At 41.7% G+C, this 23,095-nt stretch overlaps 2 protein-coding genes across 5 annotated transcripts in view; one reads left to right on the top strand and one right to left on the bottom strand.

The window, feature by feature from the left end:
- The window catches only part of LOC118399717 (E3 ubiquitin-protein ligase Itchy-like), a 41,891-nt gene extending 41,515 nt beyond the window's left edge, over positions 1 to 376 (bottom strand). For both annotated transcript variants that reach the window (XM_052473995.1, XM_052473996.1), the window contains exon 1: positions 241 to 376. The gene's annotated coding sequence lies outside the window, so the exon portion shown is untranslated. The remainder of the gene's footprint in view (positions 1 to 240) is intronic.
- Positions 377 to 475: 99 nt separating this feature from the next.
- The window catches only part of LOC118400604 (N-terminal EF-hand calcium-binding protein 1-like), an 83,614-nt gene continuing 60,994 nt past the window's right edge, over positions 476 to 23,095 (top strand). Inside the window, exons 1-3 of one of the 3 annotated variants that reach the window (XM_052473998.1) lie at positions 476 to 547; positions 5,736 to 5,779; positions 18,114 to 18,138. In XM_052473998.1, the coding sequence (XP_052329958.1) occupies positions 5,741 to 5,779; positions 18,114 to 18,138 (64 nt within the window). In that variant the 5' untranslated portion in view covers positions 476 to 547; positions 5,736 to 5,740. The other 2 variants (XM_052473997.1, XM_035797605.2) reach the window with 2 other exon arrangements.

Raw genomic sequence — 23,095 nt, 5'->3', positions numbered from 1 at the left:
TGTTAGCTTCACAACATAAAACAATCACTAGTTAACTTCACTCTTGATGTGCATAACTATCTTAATAATGAACTCGTAGGATGTGTCAGTAGGATGTGTCGTGAAGGTTTGCACAGGTTTGCTCGCTTTGAATATCGATGTCACTTAGGGTAGCTAACGTTAGCTACCCTATCTAACCATCTACGGATATCTTTGAAAATTGACAATTCCTCCATATAAAACGATTGGATTACATCTTACCCATATCAGAGGGCAGCAAATGTTTCTGTAAATATCCTTCTTACGCCCACCAAGGAATGTGGATGGTAAACAACGTCTCAGAAAAACTAAAAAGCTGTATGACAAGTACCACTCGGTCTGAATTTCTTCCTGACCGTGTCATGTGACTAAACCACAGACAGAAGGGGTAAACCCATATACGTCACGGTTGCTATAAAACGAAAGGTTCCGTTTAGAACGTTTTCTCATCACCAAATATGGTACTGAGAGGAAGTCTTGTCGCGAGTACTGGTAAACTGAGGATGGAACTAGGTGATATTTTAGAATTGTAAGTATATGCATGTCCCTTAAGGTCCTTGTGTAATTGTAATGTGATATTGTACCCCCTAGCTCGATTGTCCATTGTTTGTAATCTATGTATGCTTGTGTTCCCTCATGTGCTTTATGTATTGATTTGTTGTTAAAAAAATAAAATAAACTAGGTGATACTGGGCCAACATTCTGCTAATTTTCTCATCTATGAAACATCTGATCTCAATGCACAGTGCACTACGTTTTATAGGCATGACACTTTGCGAAAGTTTGAAACAATTGCGTTGTTTGGAGTGCAACGTCGAATTGAGTTTCTGCACATGCGAACTTCACAGATAAGGCGTTCCTCTTCTGAAATATGTAAATACCTAATTCAACGAGCCAATGGGATCTCGCTAGCTTGTGCTTGGCCTGTTTTCCACACAATGCTTTATTTGCTTCCACTGTAAACGACACAGGTATCTTTTTTCTTTTTTTTTAAATTACATTTTTTTACATTTTTTTATTAACAACAAATCAATACATAAAGCACATGAGGGAACACAAGCATACATAGATTACAAACAATGGACAATCGAGCTGGGTACATTATCACATTACAATTACACAAGGACCTTAAGGGACATGCATATACTTACAATTCTAACAGCTTTTTTGTTAGTAGAGCATTTAACCGTCTTAAAATACAGTTAAATTTATTTTTGTAGGATACGAAAATGTGGTTTTCTGTTTGTAAATTTACATTTGTGTATATGAAATTTGGCCAAAAGAATAATGAAATTAATTACATAAAAATGTTTCCGCTTATTTCTATTGTATGTAAAGAATCCAAACAGTACATCTCTCCACAATAGTGTAAAATCTTCATAAATGTGTTAAATTATAAACCTACTGATGTCTTGCCACAGTTTTCTTACATGCATACAATGCCAAAAAAGATGCTTCTGTTTCTGGGTGGTCATTACAAAAGGAGCAATTTGAGTTGATGTTTTCCTTAAACTTCTTCATATAGTGGTTGGCAGGATAATATTTATGAATCATTTTAAAGGAAACGTCCTTAATTTTGTTAACAAGTAGGTATGTTTGTGGCAACATCCAAACTTTTTTCCAACAGATATTATCAATAAATCCATTCCAATAAGGCATGACATAAGGTATAGATACAACATCCTGCTGAAACAAGGATCGTATCGCTCTGTTGTTGAATGGACCAAAAGAGAAACAAATCTTTCCTACTGATGAGTCAACAGGGTCAATAGAAGGTAGGCTCTGAGGGTCAGGTCTTGACATGTTCCTGAATAACATAGCAACACCTGAGGGAATGGCATCTAAAACAATTGCAAAATCTTTAGGTGTTACAGGGACCTTGTAAAGTGATGAATTCTTTATAACTGAGTAAAAGACCCTCTGCATTTACCAGTTGGCTCACCAATAGGATATTATTTCTGAACCAATATTCTAAAAACAGAGGTATTTTTATACAATATATCCCGATTATTCCATATATAATATCTGTGTGGAGAAAAATTGTGTTTATAAATTAAGGACCATGACAAGAAAACCTGCTGATGAAAAGCAGAAAGTTTCACTGGAACTTTGTCAATATTATAATTGCAAAACAACATGAAGTTAAGGCCACCAAAAGTAGAGAAGACATGATGAGGAATAAAATTCCAGATAGAAGTGGGTCTTCTTAGGAATTGTTTTATCCAATTGATCTTGAAAGTATTATTTAAAGTAGTAAAATCCAGAAAATTCAGTCCACCATTCTCATAAGTGTTCATTACAACAGTTTTTCTAATGTAATGGGTACGGTTTCTCCAAAGAAAGTTGAAAAGCATCTGGTCTATCTCCTTGCTTATTTTACGGTCAAGATATAAAGATAGAGCACCATATGTTAGTCTAGAGATACCTTCAGCCTTGGTTATTAGGACTCTACCTTTTAAAGATAAGTCCCTCTGTAGCCATTGATTTATTTTCTTCTGGGTTTTTTTAAATAAGAGGGTTAAAATTGAGTAAGCCTCTAGACTTCTGATCCTTTGTAATGGTTATGCCTAAATATGTAAGTAATTATTTTACTGGAATACCATAATATGAAGGTGTCACACAATCTTTGACAGCCATGAGTTCACATATCTTAATGTTAAGAAATAGACCAGACGCTTTGGAAAAGGCTTGAATCACATTGATCAATATGGGAATTTGGTTAGCGTCTTTCAGAAAAAGTGTAGTATCGTCAGCCAGCTGGCTTATAATAATTTCTTTACCAGCTATGGAAATACCTTGTACAGGACTATTATTTAAAGAATTTGCAAGAAGTTGGGTGATTAATAAAAACAGGTACGGAGAGATAGGACAGCCTTGCCTAATTCCTCTCTTTAACTCAAATCTAGGTGAGGTGCCATATTTCAATTTGATAGAGCTGTTACCATTTGCATAGAGAGTCTTAATAGCCTTACAGAAAAAATCCCCAAAGCCAAGTCTCTCAAGGGAGTGGAAGAGAAACTGATGCTCTACTGTGTCAAATGCTTTATAAAAATCAAAAAATAATATGAAGCTATCCTCAGTTATTAGGTCTGAGTAGTCAAGTACATCTAATACTAGTCTGACATTGTTAGAAATATGTCTGTTCCTCATGAAGCCAGACTGTGTTTCATCAAACAGGTTAACTATCTTGGGTCAGTTATAAATATATTTGACGTAGTAGGCCAAGTATATAGACAGGAATAGTAATGGCGTCTTTTTGTAGGCACTTACTCCGCTATGGTTCTTTGGACAATGCCTATGAATAAAATGAATGGTGTTTTTGTAATGTTTTTAGATAAACGCCGAAGATAAGGTATGTGGTAAACACAGGCTTATGAGAGCTTATACGTTTTGTTCTATGAAATTATCTTCATCAGCTAACTACACTTTCAGAATTTGTAAGATGTTTTTGTAATAATAAATACAAACGATGAAGCCTTCATAATTCATAAAGGTAATGTTAACTGACTGCTATTATCTCATAGAACAAAACGTATAAGATCTCCTAAACCTGCGTTCACCTCAGACCTTATTTTCGGCGTTAATTACAAACTCATGGTAATTTATTTCAGGGTTGTAGGAGTATAAGCTGGCCTGCTCTATTGCATTTTATGTAAGGGGCCGTTCGACATCGCAGCCGACTTTAAAGGAGAGTTGGGACTGAATGATCTACAGATCTTGCACCCTAAATAACTATTCAATATTTTTGTCGATTTGTCAGTCACAATTTACCCATGATTACATCAAGGTTGTGATGCTCTCGAGCACCAATCATTTCAAGAAATTTGAAATTCCCTCCCAAAATATAAATACCAAAAAATATTTTGATACATTGAAACAAAATGTTGTGGGAGATTTTAAAAAGTGTGTGAGTGTGTGACAGGGCACAGACCATAGTTTTAGTTAGTGTTTCCCCTGGGACTAGGGGTGAACATGTAAAATGTATAAAATAACTTTTGTCACCAAAAGTCCAGTGCAGAGTTTGTGAGGTGTTTGCTGTGTAAGTGTATTTGTGTGAGAGCAACCATTTTAAGGGCTGTCTTGAAGATAATTGTTTGGTGATAAATTGTACTAAGAATGTAGGCTATGTGTTGAGCTTAATCACCAATGTTAGTTTATTAAAGTTTGACAGTATTCAGTGTTATCTATATTAAACACTTTTATCTCCCCATTGTTATGTAGCGACCTTTAACCTAACACCGAGTGACCTTGTCAAGAGGTTCGGACCTCTTGGTGTAGCAGTTGAGGTGTTGGCTAGAAAGTTACTTGACCTGGGTTTGAGTCCAGGTTGGGGCTACCCCCTGAATTCATTACATTGGAAGCAGAAGCAGGATGGTGCCTGTGACATCATTAGAGAGGCTTATTCACAAGAAGGATTTGGTATAGAGAAGAGGGGATATGTTCTGCCAAAGGAAGGGGTGTGATACACTGAGATGCAGTGCATTAGACCGCTGCTCCACTAAGGAGCCTGATAATGTAGCAACCTTAATCCAAAACATAAGGACCTCATCATGAGGTCAGGACCTTCTGGTTTAAAAGGTTAAGGTGTTAGCTTGAGAGTTGCAGGACCTGGGTTTGAATAACAGCCGGGGCTACCCCCGAATTTGCTGCAGTATTATTAGCTACCCTTACAAAAAAGATTGAAGTCAGAGTCCTGCAATTACTGGGTCCAAAATAATGCAATATAACTGCACTTCAACTGCATCCAAAAGACCACAGTTACTGCACCTTTACTGCGGTTTCAAAACTGCCATCTTTTTTTAAAGGGTATAGCAAAGATTTTTATAACTAACCAAAGATAGCCTGTTGTTTCCAATGGGAACAAATTAGATCCTATTGCCGCGTTCTAGCATATATTAGCATATTTCCGTCAGGGAACGCCTACTCTGTGAAGTGCGCGTGTAGTATAACTAAGTTCGCCCTTGCACTCCTTCTAAACAATGCAATAATTATTTTTACTTTGGCAAAGTGTAACATCTACAAAACTTTCTCCACTCTGTTTGTGACAGATTTTAGTTTTGGGTAACAGAAAACTGTATTGAGATCAAGGTTGCTCGATCAAATCTGTCGTTCTGCCCCTGAGCAAGGCAGTTAACCCACTGTTTCCTAGTAGGCCGTCATTGTATATAATACTTTTTTCACAACTGATTTGCCTCGTTAAATAAAGGTAAAACAAATAATTAATCAAAGAAAACATTTGCATAATGTTGACCAAAATCCTTCTCGCTCCATTTTATAATCTCGCCCATCGGGCTTCCTCTCATCACCAAATTTGGTAGTGAGTGGAAATGTCAACCGGATGCTTACATTTTTACGTCCGGTGAAATATCTGGCTCATTGTTCTGTGGGCATAGTCTATCATCACCAGCAGATGGCAATGTCAGGCACAATACATTGCTGATACACCTTTATAAGGGGAAGTGAAATAAATGTACATGCATTTCTTTATTTTCAAGAAAATCAGTGTTTTGAGGTGAAATATGCAATTGATATTTAAATAAATGTAACCTATATGTAGAAGTAGTCCTAATTGTAATCCCATCCAACATCTGCATTGTAGGTTTATCAATTGTATTCTCTAATTTAGTTTGATATCGCCTGATTCTACTATTTTATAAGATGTATCTTGAAAAATGATGTTAATGCGCCACCTGATATTTTTTCCTTCTCTTGCCAAGGAGGGATGCTCAACGAAGACACTGACCAATCAGCTCTCGTGAAGGTGGGTTTACCTACCGCAGAAAGTTGCAGAGCGACATCACTGTTGGAGCACGGTTGCTTCGTTTGACAGCACAGGGCGACACTTTTGAACACCCCCCCCCAAAAAAACGGCATTTTCGAGCTATTAAAAGAAGCAGGTGTGTACAAGTTGGCTATACAACATCTTCCAAAATATTCAGAGATGTTGGCGTGCACGGAGATGATCACCATGTGCCTTCAGTCGGCGAAACAGAAGCACCTTCGCGCTCAACAGCAGCCACTGCGTAGCCACGTTAATGGACTTCCAATTTTCAAAGATGTAAGTAATCTCGTCTTCGCGCTGATTGTTTCTGATAGCAGTGCGCGGATCTATCAAGAAATTAAAATTATTTATTTACCTTTGAATGGTGTGTATTCATTTAGGCTACAAGCATCTATATTTAGAAAGAAGGTAGCTAAATATGTATAGTTGCCCATTTCACATACACAATACAGAGCAATATTGTAAGCATGCATAACAACTATTGGGAATAATTTAACTGTGTGTGTGTGTGTGTGTGTGTGTGTGTGTGTGTGTGTGTGTGTGTGTGTGTGTGTGAGAGAGACTGTGTGTTTGAGGGATATAGGGAGAGGTACAGCTGCTGCCTCTGCATGATAAATTAAGCCTTCACAGCTGGAGTGATTTTGGGACTGCTGTGGGGACCCCCCCCCCCCTCCGAACACACACACACACACACACACACACACACACACCCTGTGGTAGGACAGAAAAGACTTGAGGCCAGTGTGTACAGTACAGTAATTTGCTGCAGAGATACTAGTGGTGTGTGGGTCAGCTGTTTGTTCAGGCACCTGCCTGCATTTGCTAATAACCCATCCGCAACCCCCGACGATATGTGATAAAGGGAAAAGCTGAGGCCCACACCCGACCCTAAACCGCTAATATAGAAAATCAGCTGGGGGGGGGGGTTAGATGTGTTTCTGCTTATACTGTAATTTCCAACATTTTGGTAAGCTATTTGTTATTCAGTGTGTACTGTACAGTGTGTTGCTACAGAAACCTGCAAGCTCACCCATTTCTCTAGTCCCTACCCATCACTGCCAGTGTGTACTGTACAGTACGTTGCTACAGAAACCTGCAAGCTCACCCATTTCTCTAGTCCCTACCCATTACTACCAGTGTGTACTGTACAGTGCGTTGCTACAGAAACCTGCAAGCTCACCCATTTCTCTAGTCCCTACCCATTACTACCAGTGTGTACTGTACAGTGCGTTGCTACAGAAACCTGCAAGCTAACCCATTTCTCTAGTCCCTACCCATCACACCCAGGTTGGTTGTCATTAGTGATGGGGAGGAAAATCGACAGTTACACATCAGGATATACAATCTACACACAATACCTTATAATGACAAAGCAAAAAAGTATGACAAACCAACAAAGTAAACAATTGTTGGAAAATTACTTGCCAAAACTATAGTTTGTTAACAAGAAATTTGTGGGGTGGTTGAAAAACGAGTTTTAATGACTCCAACCTAAGTGTATGTAAACTTCCGATTTCAACTCTATTTCAGTTTTACATTTTTTATAAATCTGTAGAAATTTTTTCGCTTTGCCATTATGGGATATTGTGTGTAGATTTATGACGACATTTTTATTTAATCAATTTTAGAATAAGGCTGTAACGTAACGAAATGTGCAAAAAGGGAAGGGGTCTGAATACTTTCCGAATGCACTGTATATATGTTGTTTTTGAAGGATCACTGCTTCCGTTGAGTGTCAACAACTCTGACAATCCCTTGGTACCTACTGTAGGCATGCACGAAAAGCTGTTTCAGGCAGAGCTTGACTCAATCAGAGATTTGAAGCAATTATGCAAAAGCTCCCTAGGAAGACTGCTAACATCCCAAAGTATCCCTTTAAATACTAACAAACTGAAGCATCATAGTGTTTTCTATTGTCTGACAATCATGCATCCCTTGTTGGTTTGATTGTGAAAAGCTGTTTCTGCAGAGCTTGACGCAAGCTGAGATTTGAAGCAATTATGGAAAAGCTCCCTTGAAAGACTTCTGTTTATATCGGCTTGTAGAGTAACCTTGAGTACTAACACACTGAAGCTCGTGGTTTTTATTGTGTCGGTTGTACTGCATTGTTGGTTGGATGTTGTTGTTGGTTTGTTGTTTTTTTGGTTGGTTGGTTTTATTTGTTTGTTTCATGATCATTACAGTGAGTCAGCATCTGTTCATTTGTGGATATCTCATTGATATACTGTAACACACTGACGTTCTGAGGTTTCTAACGTCTAGTTTTTATTGGATTCCTTGTTAGTTTCTTTGTTTCATCACAGTGAGTTGGGATCGGTTCATCGTGGATCATATCTTATTTATGCGACAGCAGCAATGCACTAACCTCAGGGAGAATAATGCATACAGATAGATAAAAATCTATTACCTTTGCCATCATCTCCTTGTTTAAATTGCAGCTCAGAAGATAGATTTATTGAGATGCGTGTACTCCTGAGTCCTACCTGACAATACATACAGATGAACTTAGTGAATGGGAAATAGATTTTCTTTCACCCTTGAGAGATAAACAACCCAAACAGCGTGAGAGAATGTTTGGCTAATTAATTAGGTTGATACGTGGGTGAGCTGATATGAATATATTACAAGTCTAAATCGTTCTGAGATATTTTGCCCTTGGAAATGTGTCATATTATATGGCATTAGAAAATGTTAGCCTGTAACGAAGCCAAGGTTTATAAGTGGCGAAGCGAGCTACAATATGAAGTATTACAGTAACAAGCTAAATAGTTTCAAGATATGCTGGCAAATACTGTATTTTTCCCTTGGCAACATACAAAAGTCACAGTCTATGATGGCAATTGAAATTCATGGGAGTGTGAAGCTGTGCATAATGAAATTCTTATTTGTTATCTGAACACAACACTGCAGGCCAGACATAATCACGGTCTAAACTCCAATCTGAACACAACACTGCAGGCCAGACATAATCACGGTCTAAACTCCAATCTGAACACAGTAGGATACACCCTCAGATCTCAACTGCTTAAATTAAGCAGAAGTAGATGGAGAAGGATGACGCTTCAAAAGATTTCTCATCTGAAGGTTGATGTCTTCTTCATTGACTGTGTATAGAATATGGGAGGTGTGGGTGTGTGTGTTTCCTTCCACTAAAAAAAACATATGAGATAGTGAAGGTGATTATCCTCAGTCACTTACGGTGAAGGAGATCATCCTCAAGTCACTTGGGCACCTATTTAGACTCTTTCAACCCGAGGTCTGACCTGATGCCAGTCTCCTTCTCCCAACCCGAGGCCGGTTTCCTTCTCCCAACCCGAGGCCGGTCTCCTTCTCCCAACCCGAGGCCGGTCTCCTTCTCCTTATAGAAAACTGTGTCAAAAGGACACATGGTTCTTACTGGCTTAACACCTGCTGACATGCCATCTGAAACAGAGACGCTCTGGGAAGCAAGGCTGACCTTTATCTGCACATTGTAAATGATGCATTATCCTCTCAGAACACTGGAGTAAAATACTGGGCCGTGCAACTTAGACAATCTCAGAGCTGTCTAGGAGCAAATGCCAAGTAGATCATGTTTAGACAGATAGGAGAATGTGTGCGGCCAGTTATATTTAATAGGCTTCTTTCACGCATTTTCTTTCAATCCTGAGGTAGTAGACAGGAAAGCGCATTTCAGCTGACGGCAATATACATGTGTTCCTTTCACTATCAAGTTTTCATTGAAGTGTAAAAAATATGTCTTCAGATCCCAATTTCTTGCGTCATCTTTCATTCAGACAAGAAAAATTAATAATGGGAATGTATTTCGATCATAGTAAACACAAGAGTACGACTTATCGGCCAGTCAAATCTAATCAAACCAAATTTCATTTGTCAGATGCTCTGAATACAACAGGTGTACCAGGAAATGCTTACTTACAAGCCCTTAACTCTTAAAGCTCTCCACAGATCGGTGTCCCACCTACGGGATGGTTGGGCAAATGTGCGCTAATGTGATTAGTATGACGTCGTAACTAAGGAAGGAACAGTGATGCCAAAACGTTGGTAAATACCCATTAAATTGCTAGGAGATTATATATGGAGTGTGCGACTTTCTTTATTGTGATAGTTTATAGTTGTAAGTAACAAGGACATTTCCCAGGATATAGACAAATCTTCTGTGGGCAGAAAGCTTACATTCTTGTTAATCTAACTGCACTGTCCAATTTACAGTAGCTATTACAGTGAAAACATACCATGCTATTGTTTGAGGAGAGTCCACAGTTATGTACTTGAAAATGTATATATAGACCAATTAGTCATATTTGGGTAGACTACCTGCATCGCACTTCGCTCCGCAGGTAGTATAACTTTTTCATTACATTTCATTATAGTACAATGGTTGATCTGTCTAATCTTAGCAATTTCTTCTTAGCTAGCTACATAGCCGTCCTTGTATCAGAGATAATTGCATAATTATCGTATTTCGTCGCCCTAACGTAGCCTTCACTGCTATTCGCCCAGCAGCTAGCAAACGCCCACAGATTAGCACCACTGTAGTGCTATTACACTATTACACTCAACTGAACGACTTGATTAGTTTAGTGTTAGCCAGCTACATAGCTGTCTTTGTATCCAAGATAATTGTGTAGTTTAGAGTGTGTAGTCTTGGAGTGATCATCTTAATTTACCGAGGTTAGCTAGCCAGCTATTTGTCGTCCTTAACGTGGGAGACTCTGCTAGCTAGCCAACAGCTAACAGCTAGCCAACGTCTACTGAATAGTATTCAACAACCCGGTCGCATTCACAGGTAGTATCACATTTTCATTTCTTTTCATTACAGTACAACGGTTTGATTTGTTTGATCGTAGCTAGCTACATAGCTAGCTACATAGCTAGCTACATAGCTGTCTTTGTATCAAAGATAATTGTGTAGTCTAGAGCGATTTTCTAGGTTAGCTAGCCAGCTATTGTCGTTCTCTTAACGCAACGTAACGTAAACAACACTGCTAGCTAGCCAGCTAGCCCCCGAATAGCAGCACTGAAGAAACTATTACACTCAACGGAACGACTTGATTAGTGTAGTGTCAACAACGCAGCTACTGCCAGCTAGCCTACTTCAGCAGTACTGTATCATTTTAATCATTTTAGTCAATAAGATTCTTGCTACGTAAGCTTAACTTTCTGAACATTCGAGACGTGTAGTCCACTTGTCATTCCAATCTCCTTTGCATTAGCGTAGTCTCTTCTGTAGCCTGTCAACTATGTGTCTGTCTATCCCTGTTCTCTCCTCTCTGCACAGACCATACAAACGCTACACACCGCGTGGCCGCGGCCACCCTAATCTGGTGGTCCCAGCGCGCACGACCCACGTGGAGTTCCAGGTCTCCGGTAGCCTCTGGAACTGCCGATCTGCGGCCAACAAGGCAGAGTTCATCTCAGCCTATGCCTCCCTCCAGTCCTCGACTTCTTGGCACTGACGGAAACATGGATCACCACAGACAACACTGCTACTCCTACTGCTCTCTCTTCGTCCGCCCACGTGTTCTCGCACACCCCGAGAGCTTCTGGTCAGCGGGGTGGTGGCACCGGGATCCTCATCTCTCCCAAGTGGTCATTCTCTCTTTCTCCCCTCACCCATCTGTCTATCGCCTCCTTTGAATTCCATGCTGTCACAGTTACCAGCCCTTTCAAGCTTAACATCCTTATCATTTATCGCCCTCCAGGTTCCCTCGGAGAGTTCATCAATGAGCTTGATACCTTGATAAGCTCCTTTCCTGAGGACGGCTCACCTCTCACAGTGCTGGGCGACTTTAACCTCCCCACGTCTACCTTTGACTCATTCCTCTCTGCCTCCTTCTTTCCACTCCTCTCCTCTTTTGACCTCACCCTCTCACCTTCCCCCTACTCACAAGGCAGGCAATACGCTCGACCTCATCTTTACTAGATGCTGTTCTTCCTCTAACCTCATTGCAACTCCCCTCCAAGTCTCCGACCACTACCTTGTATCCTTTTCCCTCTCGCTCTCATCTAACACCTCCCACACTGCCCCTACTCGGATGGTATCGCGCCGTCCCAACCTTCGCTCCCTCTCCCCCGCTACTCTCTCCTCTTCCATCCTATCATCTCTTCCCTCTGCTCAAACCTTCTCCAACCTATCTCCTGATTCTGCCTCCTCAACCCTCCTCTCCTCCCTTTCTGCATCCTTTGACTCTCTATGTCCCCTATCCTCCAGGCCGGCGCGGTCCTCCCCTCCCGCCCCGTGGCTCGACGACTCATTGCGAGCTCACAGAACAGGGCTCCGGGCAGCTGAGCGGAAATGGAGGAAAACTCGCCTCCCTGCGGACCTGGCATCCTTTCACTCCCTCCCTCTCTACATTTTCCTCCTCTGTCTCTGCTGCTAAAGCCATTTTCTACCACTCTAAATTCCAAGCATCTGCCTCTAACCCTTTGCCACCTTCTCCTCACTCCTGAATCCTCCTCCCCCTCCCCCCTCCTCCCTCTCTGCAGATGACTTCGTCAACCATTTTGAAAAGAAGGTCGACGACATCCGATCCTCGTTTGCTAAGTCAAACGGCACCGCTGGTTCTGCTCACACTGCCCTACCCTGTGCTCTGACCTCTTTCTCCCCTCTCTCTCCAGATGAAATCTCGCGTCTTGTGACGGCCGGCCGCCCAACAACCTGCCCGCTTGACCCTATCCCCTCCTCTCTTCTCCAGACCATTTCCGGAGACCTCTTCCCTTACCTCACCTCGCTCATCAACTCATCCCTGACCGCTGGCTACGTCCCTTCCGTCCTCAAGAGAGCGAGAGTTGCACCCCTTCTGAAAAAACCTACACTCAATCCCAAAAATGTCAACAACTACAGACCAGTATCCCTTCTTTCTTTTCTCTCCAAAACTCTTGAACGTGCCGTCCTTGGCCAGCTCTCCCGCTATCTCTCTCTGAATGACCTTCTTGATCCAAATCAGTCAGGTTTCAAGACTAGTCATTCAACTGAGACTGCTCTTCTCTGTATCATTCTCTGTGGCCCGTTCCTGTAGGTTCATGCTCTACAACATCCGCAGAGTACGACCCTGCCTCACACAGGAAGCGGCGCAGGTCCTAATCCAGGCACTTGTCATCTCCCGTCTGGATTACTGCAACTCGCTGTTGGCTGGGCTCCCTGCCTGTGCCATTAAACCCCTACAACTCATCCAGAACGCCGCAGCCCGTCTGGTGTTCAACCTTCCCAAGTTCTCTCACGTCACCCCGCTCCTCCGCTCTCTCCACTGGCTTCCAGTTGAAGCTCGCATCCACTACAAGACCATGGTGCTTGCCTACGGAGCTGTGAGGGGAACGGCACCTCAGTACCTCCAGGCTCTGATCAGGCCCTACACCCAAACAAGGGCACTGCGTTCATCCACCTCTGGCCTGCTCGCCTCCCTACCACTGAGGAAGTACAGTTCCCGCTCAGCCCAGTCAAAACTGTTCCCTGATCTGGCCCCCCAATGGTGGAACAAACTCCCTCACGACGCCAGGACAGCGGAGTCAATCACCACCTTCCGGAGACACCTGAAACCCCACCTCTTTAAGGAATACCTAGGATAGGATAAGTAATCCTTCTCACCCCCCCCCCTTTAAGATTTAGATGCACTATTTTAAAGTGACTATTCTACTGGATGTCATAAGGTGAATGCACCTATTTGTAAGTCGCTCTGGATAAGAGCGTCTGCTAAATGACTTAAATGTAATGTAAATGATTTTGAACAGAAATTCAATGGTTCATTGGATCAGTCTAACACTTTGCACATACACTGCTGCCATCTAGTGTCCATAATATAAATTTCACCTAGAGTCCTAAGTCAGATAATGGCATTTTCTTTTGCATTTCAAAGATGATGGAACAAAAAAACATGCCTTTTTGCTTTGTATTATCTTTTACCAGATCTAATGTCTTATGTTTTCCTACATTAATTCCACATTTCCACAAACTTCAAAGTGGTTCCTTTCAAATGGTATCAAGAATATGCATTTTATGTGAAAATTGAAAAAAAGGTGTCTGATCCTTAAGAGGTTTTAACCAACAATGCAGGTTTAAGAAAATATTTACAAAATAAACTAAAAGTAAAAAATGTAATTAAAAAGTAACACAGCAATATACAGGGAGTACCGGTACCGAGTCAATTTGCGGGGGTACAGGTTAGTCGAGGTAATTTGTACATGTAGGTAGGGGTAAAGTGATAAGACAATAAACAGCGAGTAGTAACAGTGTAAAAACAGGGGTGGGGGGGTGGGTGTCAGTGCAAATAGTCCAGGTGGCCATTTGATAGATTTTTCAGCAGTCTTATGGCTTGGGGTTAGAAGCTGTTAAGGAGCCTTTTGGACCTAGACTTGGCGCTCCAGTATTACTTGCCGTGCGGTAGCAGAGAGAACAGTCTATGACTTGGGTGACTGGGATCTTTGACAATTTTTTCGGGCCTTCCTCTAACATCGCCTAGAATAGAAGTCCTGGATGGCAGGAAGCTTTGCCCCAGTGAAATACTGGGCTGTACACACTACCCCTGTAGCGCCTTACGATTGGATGCCGAGCAGTTGCCATACCAGGCGGTGATGCAACCGGTCAGGATGCTCTCGATGGTGCAGCTGTATAATTTTTTTTTTTAGGATTTGGGTTTGGGGACCCATGCCAAATCTTTTCAGTCTCCTGAGGGGGAAAAGGCGTTGTGCCCTCTTCACGACTGTCTTGGCGTGTTTGGACCATGATAGTTTGTTGTTGATGTGGATACCAAGGAACTTGAAACTCTCGACCCCCCCCTACAATATAGCCCCGTCAATGTGAATGGGGGCGTGTTCTGATCCATTTGCAGAGGGAGGTGTTTAGTCCCAGGGTCCTTAGCTTAGTAATGAACTTCGTGGGCACTATGGTGTTGAACGCTGAGCTGTAGTCAATGAACAGCATTCTCACATAGGTGTTCCTTTTGTCCAGGTGGGAAAGGGCAGTGTGGAGTGCGATTGAGATTGCATCTTCTGTGGATCTGTTGGGGCGCTATGCGACTTGGAGTGGGTCTAGGGTTTCCGGGATGATGGTGTTGATGTGAGCCCTGATCAGCCTTTCAAAGCACTTCATGGCTATCGACGTGAGTGCTAAGCTTTCTTGGGTGCAGGGACTATGGTGGTCCACTTGAAACATGTACGGTACCAGTCACACCTACTCATTTCAGGGTTTTTCTTTATTCTTACTATTTTCTACATTGTAGAATGATAGTGAAAACGTCAAAACTATGAAATAACACATATGGAATCAAAATATTTTATGTTTGAGATTCTTCAAAGTAGCCACCCTTTGCCTTGATGATTTTTTTTTTTGCACACTATTGGCATTCTCTCTTGCTCACATCGGCTACGGACAGAGTGATCACACAGCCGTCCGGAACAGCTGGTGCTCTCATGCATGCTTCAGTGTAGCTTGCCTCGAAGCGAACATAAAAGGCATTTAGCTGTTCTGGTAGGCTCGTGTCACTGGGCTGCTCGCGACTGGGTTTCCCTTTGTAGCCAGTAGTAGTTTCCAAGCCCTGCCACATCCGACGAGCATCAGAGCCGGTGTAGTCAGATTCAACCTTAATCCTGTATTGACGCTTTGACTGTTTGATGGTTTGTCTGAGGGCATAGAGGGATTACTTATAAGTGTCTGGATTAGAGTACCGCTCCTTGAAAGCGGCAGCTCTAGCCTTTAGCTCGGTGAGAATGTTTCCTGTAATCCATGGCTTCTGGATTGGATATGTACATATGGTCACTGAGGGGACGACATCGTCAATGTACTTATTGATGAAGCCGTTGACTGAGGTGGTTTACTCCTCAATGCCATTGGATGAATCCAAGAACATATTCCAGTCTGTGCTAGCAAAACAGTCCTGTAGTTTAGCATCCGCGTCATCTGACCACTTCTGTATTGAGCGAGTCACTGGTACTTCCTGATTTTAGTTTTTGCTTGTTAGCAGGAATCAGGAGGATAGCATTCTGGTCAGATTTTCCAAATGGAGTGTTAGGGAGAGCTGTGTGTGGAGTAAAGGTGGTCTAAAGTGTTTCCCTCTGGTTGCACGTGAGATGCTGGTGTAAATTAGGTGAAACTGATTTAAGTTTACCTGCATTACAGTGCCGCTTCTGAATGAGCATTTTCTTGTTTGCTTATGGCCTTATGCAGCTCATTGAGTGCGGCTATGAAAAATACAGATGAAAACCCTCTTGGTAGATAGTGTGGTCTACAGCTTATCATAAGGTACTCTACCTCAGGCGAGCATTACCTTGAGACTTCCTTAATATTAGAGATTGCGCACCAGCTGTTATTGACAAACACCACCACCTCTCATCCGACGTAGCTGTTCTGTCCTGCCGATGCACGGAAAACCCTACCAACTTCCACGACGCTGTGAAACATAAGATATTACAGTTTTTAATGTCCCGTTTGTAGGATAGTCTCGAACGGATCTCATCCACTTTAATTTTCAGTGATTGCATGTTGGCTAATAGAACGGATGGGTTACACACTCGCTAACGAGTTCTCACAAAGCACCCGGATCTCAGCCCCCTGTATCTTTTGTCTTTTCATCATGTGAATGTCGGGGATTTGGGCCTGGCATAGGAGAAACGGTATATCCTTCGCATCAGACTCATTAAAGAAAAAGTCTTTGTCCAGTTCGATGTGAGTCAACGCTGTTCTGACATCCAGAACCTATTTTTGGTCATAAGAGACGGTAGCAGCAACATTATGTACAAAATAAGTTACAATGCGAAAAAAACACAAAATAACACAATTGGTTTTGTAACTGTAAAACGGTAGCCATCCCTTCCAGCGCCATTATGATCAGACATCCGTCCAAAGTAGAACAAATTAGTGTTTGATTATTGTTCATACTATTTGACTCGGTCAACTGGTCTGGGGCTATTTACGTTACAAATAGACATTGGCAGCAGGTGGCATAGTTGAAAATCCTGAGCTTGTTGACTTCTGAAAGGTGCACAATGCATCTCAGAAAAGGTCCTAGGAATCCTATTAAAACCTGTTTTAATACTACGAAAACTCCCAGCTCAGAGTAGGTTTCAGGTTCATGCTAAGACACTGCTAAAACTCAAACTCTCAACCAGATGTAAAATTAATTCACAAAAGTTTATCTTAGCTGGTAATCGCAACAATTTGAGGTAACGCAAAGAAAAGATCATTATGACTCTCATTGACATTGTTGCAAATTATGGGGAATAACCAATAGCGAGGAGGCTTTGCCAGCTTTGACCTCTACTGCACACTTCAGACAAACGCAGGGAATGTGACTGTACATCAAATGTTGCAATGGTAAAATATTTGATCAAATTTTCACCTGATATGATCACTTTGCCTACTATTAATTATTGCCTAATTTTCACCTGACATGATCACTTTGCCAAATTTTAATTAATGTGCCTAATATGTTGGCATGAATAACTTTTTTTTTTATTTTTATTTTTATTTTTTTAAACCAATTCTGATGGTTGTAAAAAGTGGATATATTTTGATAATATTACCATTATATCAACACACTCGTCACTCCCAACTCTAAATCGCTTTGGCACAGGAAGCTTCAAGTCACTTGCCAATAATGTTGCATTAAATTATTGAAAGGTCTATCATTTTCATCGAAAACAATTAAAGTTAACATGAACCTCTAAATGTCTTCAATTGACCCATTTTTTTTATAGGCATACCCAATTTAGGCTCTTTTTTTATTTTTTTACAACGTCATAATTTACTCCAAATCAATAACTTGAAGTAGCATGATATAGGTTAATTAAGTAATTGAAAGAAAAATATGTGATTATTTAGTAGCCCAGTGGTTATAAGCATGGCTTTTTGGACATATCATGTGAAATCAGGCCTCGTGAAATCATTGTCAAAAGCGCAAGAGAAACTGTTGCATGTACAGATGTCGGATCTTAATTTGAGCCCCTGATGTCTAAGGCCATTAGTCTTCACTTATCCCAAGTGATGGAGAAATCAGTTTGAGGATGAGCAATTGCTTGCCAAATGTAAAAGATTGAGTTAATTTTGACTTGTTCACAAGGTAATCCTATGACTATGACTAAATGCCCAGACAAGTGGATGTACACATTTCTCTGTATGCTTGTTTCCTTGTTATGGTACCTCATTCAAAAAGGATTGGAATAGCCTGCCTATGAAATGCTCTATGGGCATAAAAGATGACCAGAGCTCCTGGGAACTGTCTTTTTGATGAATTACCCTGATTTGAAATCGTTTTTGGAGAAAGCCTATTGTGACGCTTTGTTAAAAGCTGTACCTAAAATGTTTCCCTTTTTCTTTCAGATTTTCCGCCGTGCTGACAAGAATGGTGAGTAGACAACAACTCTACTTGTCAAGCGATGATTCATTTTGTCTCATGTGAATTTGTCGTTTTCTCATTCACCCAATTCCATTTCTAAAGTATCGTCCTCACACAGGATACCATTTATGGGGGAATATGCAGTTGTTGTTATGTTTTGTTCAATCAAAGAGCCAAATGACTCGCATGAAGGAAACAAGTGAGCCTCAAGTGAGGCTTTTCTCTCTTCACACTTCAGTGCGTCCCACTTTCCTTGCCCAATTAAAACCCTGGCAAGGAGGAGGAATATTGCTTTGACTGCAGAAAATATGTCTTGGAAACAATGTAGGCTACAGTAGCTTACTATCAGAGATTTTTTATTTTAATTCACCTTTATTTAACCAGGTAGGCTAGTTGAGAACAAGTTCTCATTTGCAACTGCGACCTGGCCAAGATAAAGCATAGCAGTGTGAACAGACAACACAGAGTTACACATGGAGTAAACAATTAACAAGTCAGTAACACAGTAGAAAAAAAAGGGGGAGTCTATATACAATGTGTGCAAAAGGCATGAGGAGGTAGGCGAATAATTACAATTTTGCAGATTAACACTGGAGTGATAAATGATCAGATGGTCATGTACAGGTAGAGATATTGGTGTGCAAAAGAGCAGAAAAGTAAATAAATAAAAACAGTGTGGGGATGAGGTAGGTGAAAATGGGTGGGCTATTTACCAATAGACTATGTACAGCTGCAGCGATCGGTTAGCTGCTCAGATAGCTGATGTTTGAAGTTGGTGAGGGAGATAAAAGTCTCCAACTTCAGCGATTTTTGCAATTCGTTCCAGTCACAGGCAGCAGAGTACTGGAACGAAAGGCGGCCAAATGAGGTGTTGGCTTTAGGGATGATCAGTGAGATACACCTGCTGGAGCGCGTGCTACGGATGGGTGTTGCCATCGTGACCAGTGAACTGAGATAAGGTGGAGCTTTACCTAGCATGGACTTGTAGAAGACCTGGAGCCAGTGGGTCTGGCGACGAATATGTAGCGAGGGCCAGCCGACTAGAGCATACAAGTCGCAGTGGTGGGTGGTATAAGGTGCTTTAGTGACAAAACGGATGGCACCCCCATAGAGACTGCCAGAGGACCGGACAGCATGCCCTCCAATTTGACACACTGAACTCTGTCTGCAAAGTAATTGGTGAACCAGGCAAGGCAGTCATCCGAAAAACCGAGGCTACTGAGTCTGCCGATAAGAATCTGGTGATTGACAGAGTTGAAAGCCTTGGCAAGGTCGATGAAGACTGCTGCACAGTACTGTCTTTTATCGATGGCAGTTATGATATCGTTTAGTACCTTGAGTGTGGCTGAGGTGCACCCGTGACCGGCTCGGAAACCAGATTGCATAGCGGAGAAGGTACGGTGGGATTCGAGATGGTCAGTGACCTGTTTGTTGACTTGGCTTTCGAAGACCTTAGATAGGCAGGGCAGGATGGATATAGGTCTGTAACAGTTTGGGTCCAGGGTGTCTCCCCCTTTGAAGAGGGGGATGACTGCGGCAGCTTTCCAATCCTTGGGGATCTCAGACGATATGAAAGAGAGTTTGAACAGGCTGGTAATAGGGGTTGCGACAATGGCGGCGGATAGTTTCAGAAAGAGAGGGTCCAGATTGTCAAGCCCAGCTGATTTATACGGGTCCAGGTTTTGCAGCTCTTTCAGAACATCTGCTATCTGGATTTGTTGAGTTGGTACAGAAACCAATCAATTGGAATGGAAGTATATTCTCATGATGGCATTTGAATAAAGGTTTGGGTTTCATATGTAGAGCCAACTTCTCTCCATGGTATACTGATTGGTGAACAATTACTGGTAATCCAATCAAAGCTAGTCCAATCACAGCTCATCCATTCATAACACAGGAGTGTTTCCTGGCCAGGTCACATGATCAGGGAAAAAACCTCTGGGCTCTATCTCAATTTGTCTTTTGACAATTCCTCACATCCTATCTCCTAAACTCCTTCTCAGCCATATGGAAAAGAAGGTTCAAGGTCCCCCCCTCAAACCTTCTTCTTCAATATGTTTTGAAACTTGATAGGTTGGTCTGGGATGCTATTGAATATATTGATGCTGCAGTATTAACTGTAGTATATGGGCAATGAATATTGGTTAAAGGGGCAAATAGCCCTTACACAGCCTGGAGGTTGAAAAACAAATGATAGTGGGACTACGTGCAAACCAGATGGGATGGTGTATCACTGCAGAATGCTGTGGTAGCCATGCTGGTTAAGTTTGCCTTGAATTCTAAATAAATCACTGACAGTGTCACCAGCAAAGCACCCCCACACCATCACACCTCCTCCTCTATGCTTCACTGTGGAAACCACACATGCGGAGATCATCAGCTCACCTACTCTGTGTCTCACAAAGACACTGCGGTTGGAACCAAAAATCTCAAATTTGGACCATACCAAAAGACAGATTTCCACCAGTCTAATGTCCATTGCTCGTGTTTCTTGGCCCTTGCACATCTCTTCTTCATATTGGTGCCCTTTTGTACTGGTTTCTTTGCAGAAATTTGATCATGAAGACCTGATTTACGCAGTCTTCTCTGAACAGTTGATGTTGAGATGTGTCTGTTACTTCAACTATGTGAAGCATTTATTTGGGCTGCAATTTCTGAGGCCGGTAACTCTAATGAACTTATCCTCTGCAACAGATGTAGGTCTTCCTTTCCTGTAGTGGTCCTCATGAGAGCCAGTTTCATTATAACGCTTGATGGTTTTTGCAACTGCACAAGTTCTTGACATTTTCCAGATTGAGTGGCCTTCATGTCTTAAAGTAATAATGGACTGTTGTTTCTCTTTGCTTATTTGAGCTGTTCTTGCCATAATATGGACTTCTGTATATCTTCTGTATACCCCCCCTACCTTGTCACAACACAACTGATTGACTCAAACGCATTAAGAAGGAAAGAAATTCCACTATTTAACTTTTAACAAGGTACACCTGTTAATTGAAATGCTTTCCAGGTGACTACCTCATGAAGCTGGTTGAGAGAATGCCAAGCTGTCATCAAGGCAAAGGGTGGCTACTTTGAAGAATCTCAAATATAAAATATATTTTCATTTGTTAGTATGTTTAAGTGCACATTTAGCCCACTGCTTAAATAATTTGTTCGTAACACTTACATTTCACTCAGAATGCCGAATATTCAATCAATTAATAACATTGGTTTTATAACGTCCTTTTTACATCAGCAGTTGTCACAAAGTGCTATACAGATACCCAGCAAAAAACCCAAAAGGGAAAGCAATGCAGATGCAGAAGCACAGTGGCTAGGAAATACTCCCTAGAAGGCAGGAACCTAGGAAGAAACCTAGAAAGGAACCAGGCTCGAGGGGTGGCAAATCCTCTTCTGGCTGTGCAGGGTGGAGATTTCTGTTCAAGTGAGTGTCGTCGAAATGTATCATTATTTCTCACTGTCAGAGGATGAATGTCTTATGGACTCTGCAACAGTGGCGCTCTCTGCTTGTCCTTGAAGACTGTTGTCTGTAGGAGTATGCTGAGGTTACACCTAGTCGCTGTTTTAACATTGTGTCTGTTTTAACATTTTAGGATTGGGGTGGGGAAGCTGCTCCTAGATCAGTACGTAGGGGAAACTTCACACGCAAAGCGTTGACTGTATGTCTCCCATAGGTTTTATTACATAACACAATCAGCTGTGTCAACTAATAGCTGTCATCCGGCTATTCGATTGATGTCTTTTCGTCAATAAAATTACAACATGTCAATCTGGATGTCCTTATGAAGACTTTCCCTCACATCTCCAAGCATAGCAATAATGTAATATAATTAGATCTGAGTAAATTCACGAGTAAATGGAATGGTGGGAGGAATGAGTCAGGACAATATTATTCAAAAGCTACTTCTCTGCTATGCCACATGTTCCTGTTCTGCAGAATGACATCTTATTACTTTGGCCAGATTCAACAGAGTCCACCAGATGCTAACCTCAACTCAATCTCTGTATCTGTCTCTCTCCCCTTCTCTCTCTCGCTCTCTCCCCTTCCTTCCTTCCTTCCTTCTTCCTCTCTCTCTCTCTCCATTCTAAATTTTCTCTCCCTTTCGCTCCCTCTCTCGTATCCCCCTCTTTCTTAGTCTCTTTCCTCTCTCTTTCCACAGTTCAGACTTTCAGCGAGGCTTACTGGTACTGTTGTTGTGCACGCTTTATGGGCATCTGTTGATGTAATCTGACAGGGCAGATTGGAGGGAGGGTGAATGTATGGCCATTGGAAACTAGCGAGAGGAGGAGAGTGGCCAGGCTTGATAGGCATCGTTCTGACGAAGACGGAGCTTGAGTCACTCCCTGATTTAGCTCGAGGCTAAAATGACAGGACAGTTAAATCATAGCTTATGTAGGACCAGGATTTTTTTCTAACCATATTTAGGGCCAGGAGGTTTTCCTAACCGTGATCAGGTCATCATGTATACTGTAGGTTTCATAAATTGACAAGCAGGGCACTGTTAATTTAAGCACAATCAATCCATGACAGGTGTAATATTATCATCTTACAATGAGTGTTACACAATGTTCCAAAGGCCTTGTGTTAGTTCCTGTATCACTGATATAATTAAATATAATGAAAGTTGAAATGGTGCCAAGTCAGAGTAAGAGAGTATGAACTGCACAATACAGTGAAAGATGATCTACAGATCTAGTCACAAGGGATTGCTGTCTTCTTCTGTCAAGTAAGGTACATTCCTATTGAGGACTTTCATCCCACAACAGGTGACTCAATCGCTTTTCCTTCATTCTGACACATCAGTAATAATGGATGAAATAAGCCGTAGGCATGGCAATAATATGCTCCTCTAGGTCGTCCTGGAACGACCTAGAAGAGCAACACATTTTAGTAAGCCATTTTAACTCAGAACTGTCAGAGAAGTGAACAAGCTCCCAGTAGTCACCATTAGGCTGCCAAAGAGCA

The sequence above is a fragment of the Oncorhynchus keta genome, chromosome 21, assembly GCF_023373465.1.
Source record: "Oncorhynchus keta strain PuntledgeMale-10-30-2019 chromosome 21, Oket_V2, whole genome shotgun sequence".
NCBI lineage: Eukaryota > Metazoa > Chordata > Actinopteri > Salmoniformes > Salmonidae > Oncorhynchus > Oncorhynchus keta.
The sequence above is the reverse complement of the archived record's forward strand: the minus strand, read 5'-3'. Positions and strand labels throughout refer to the sequence as shown.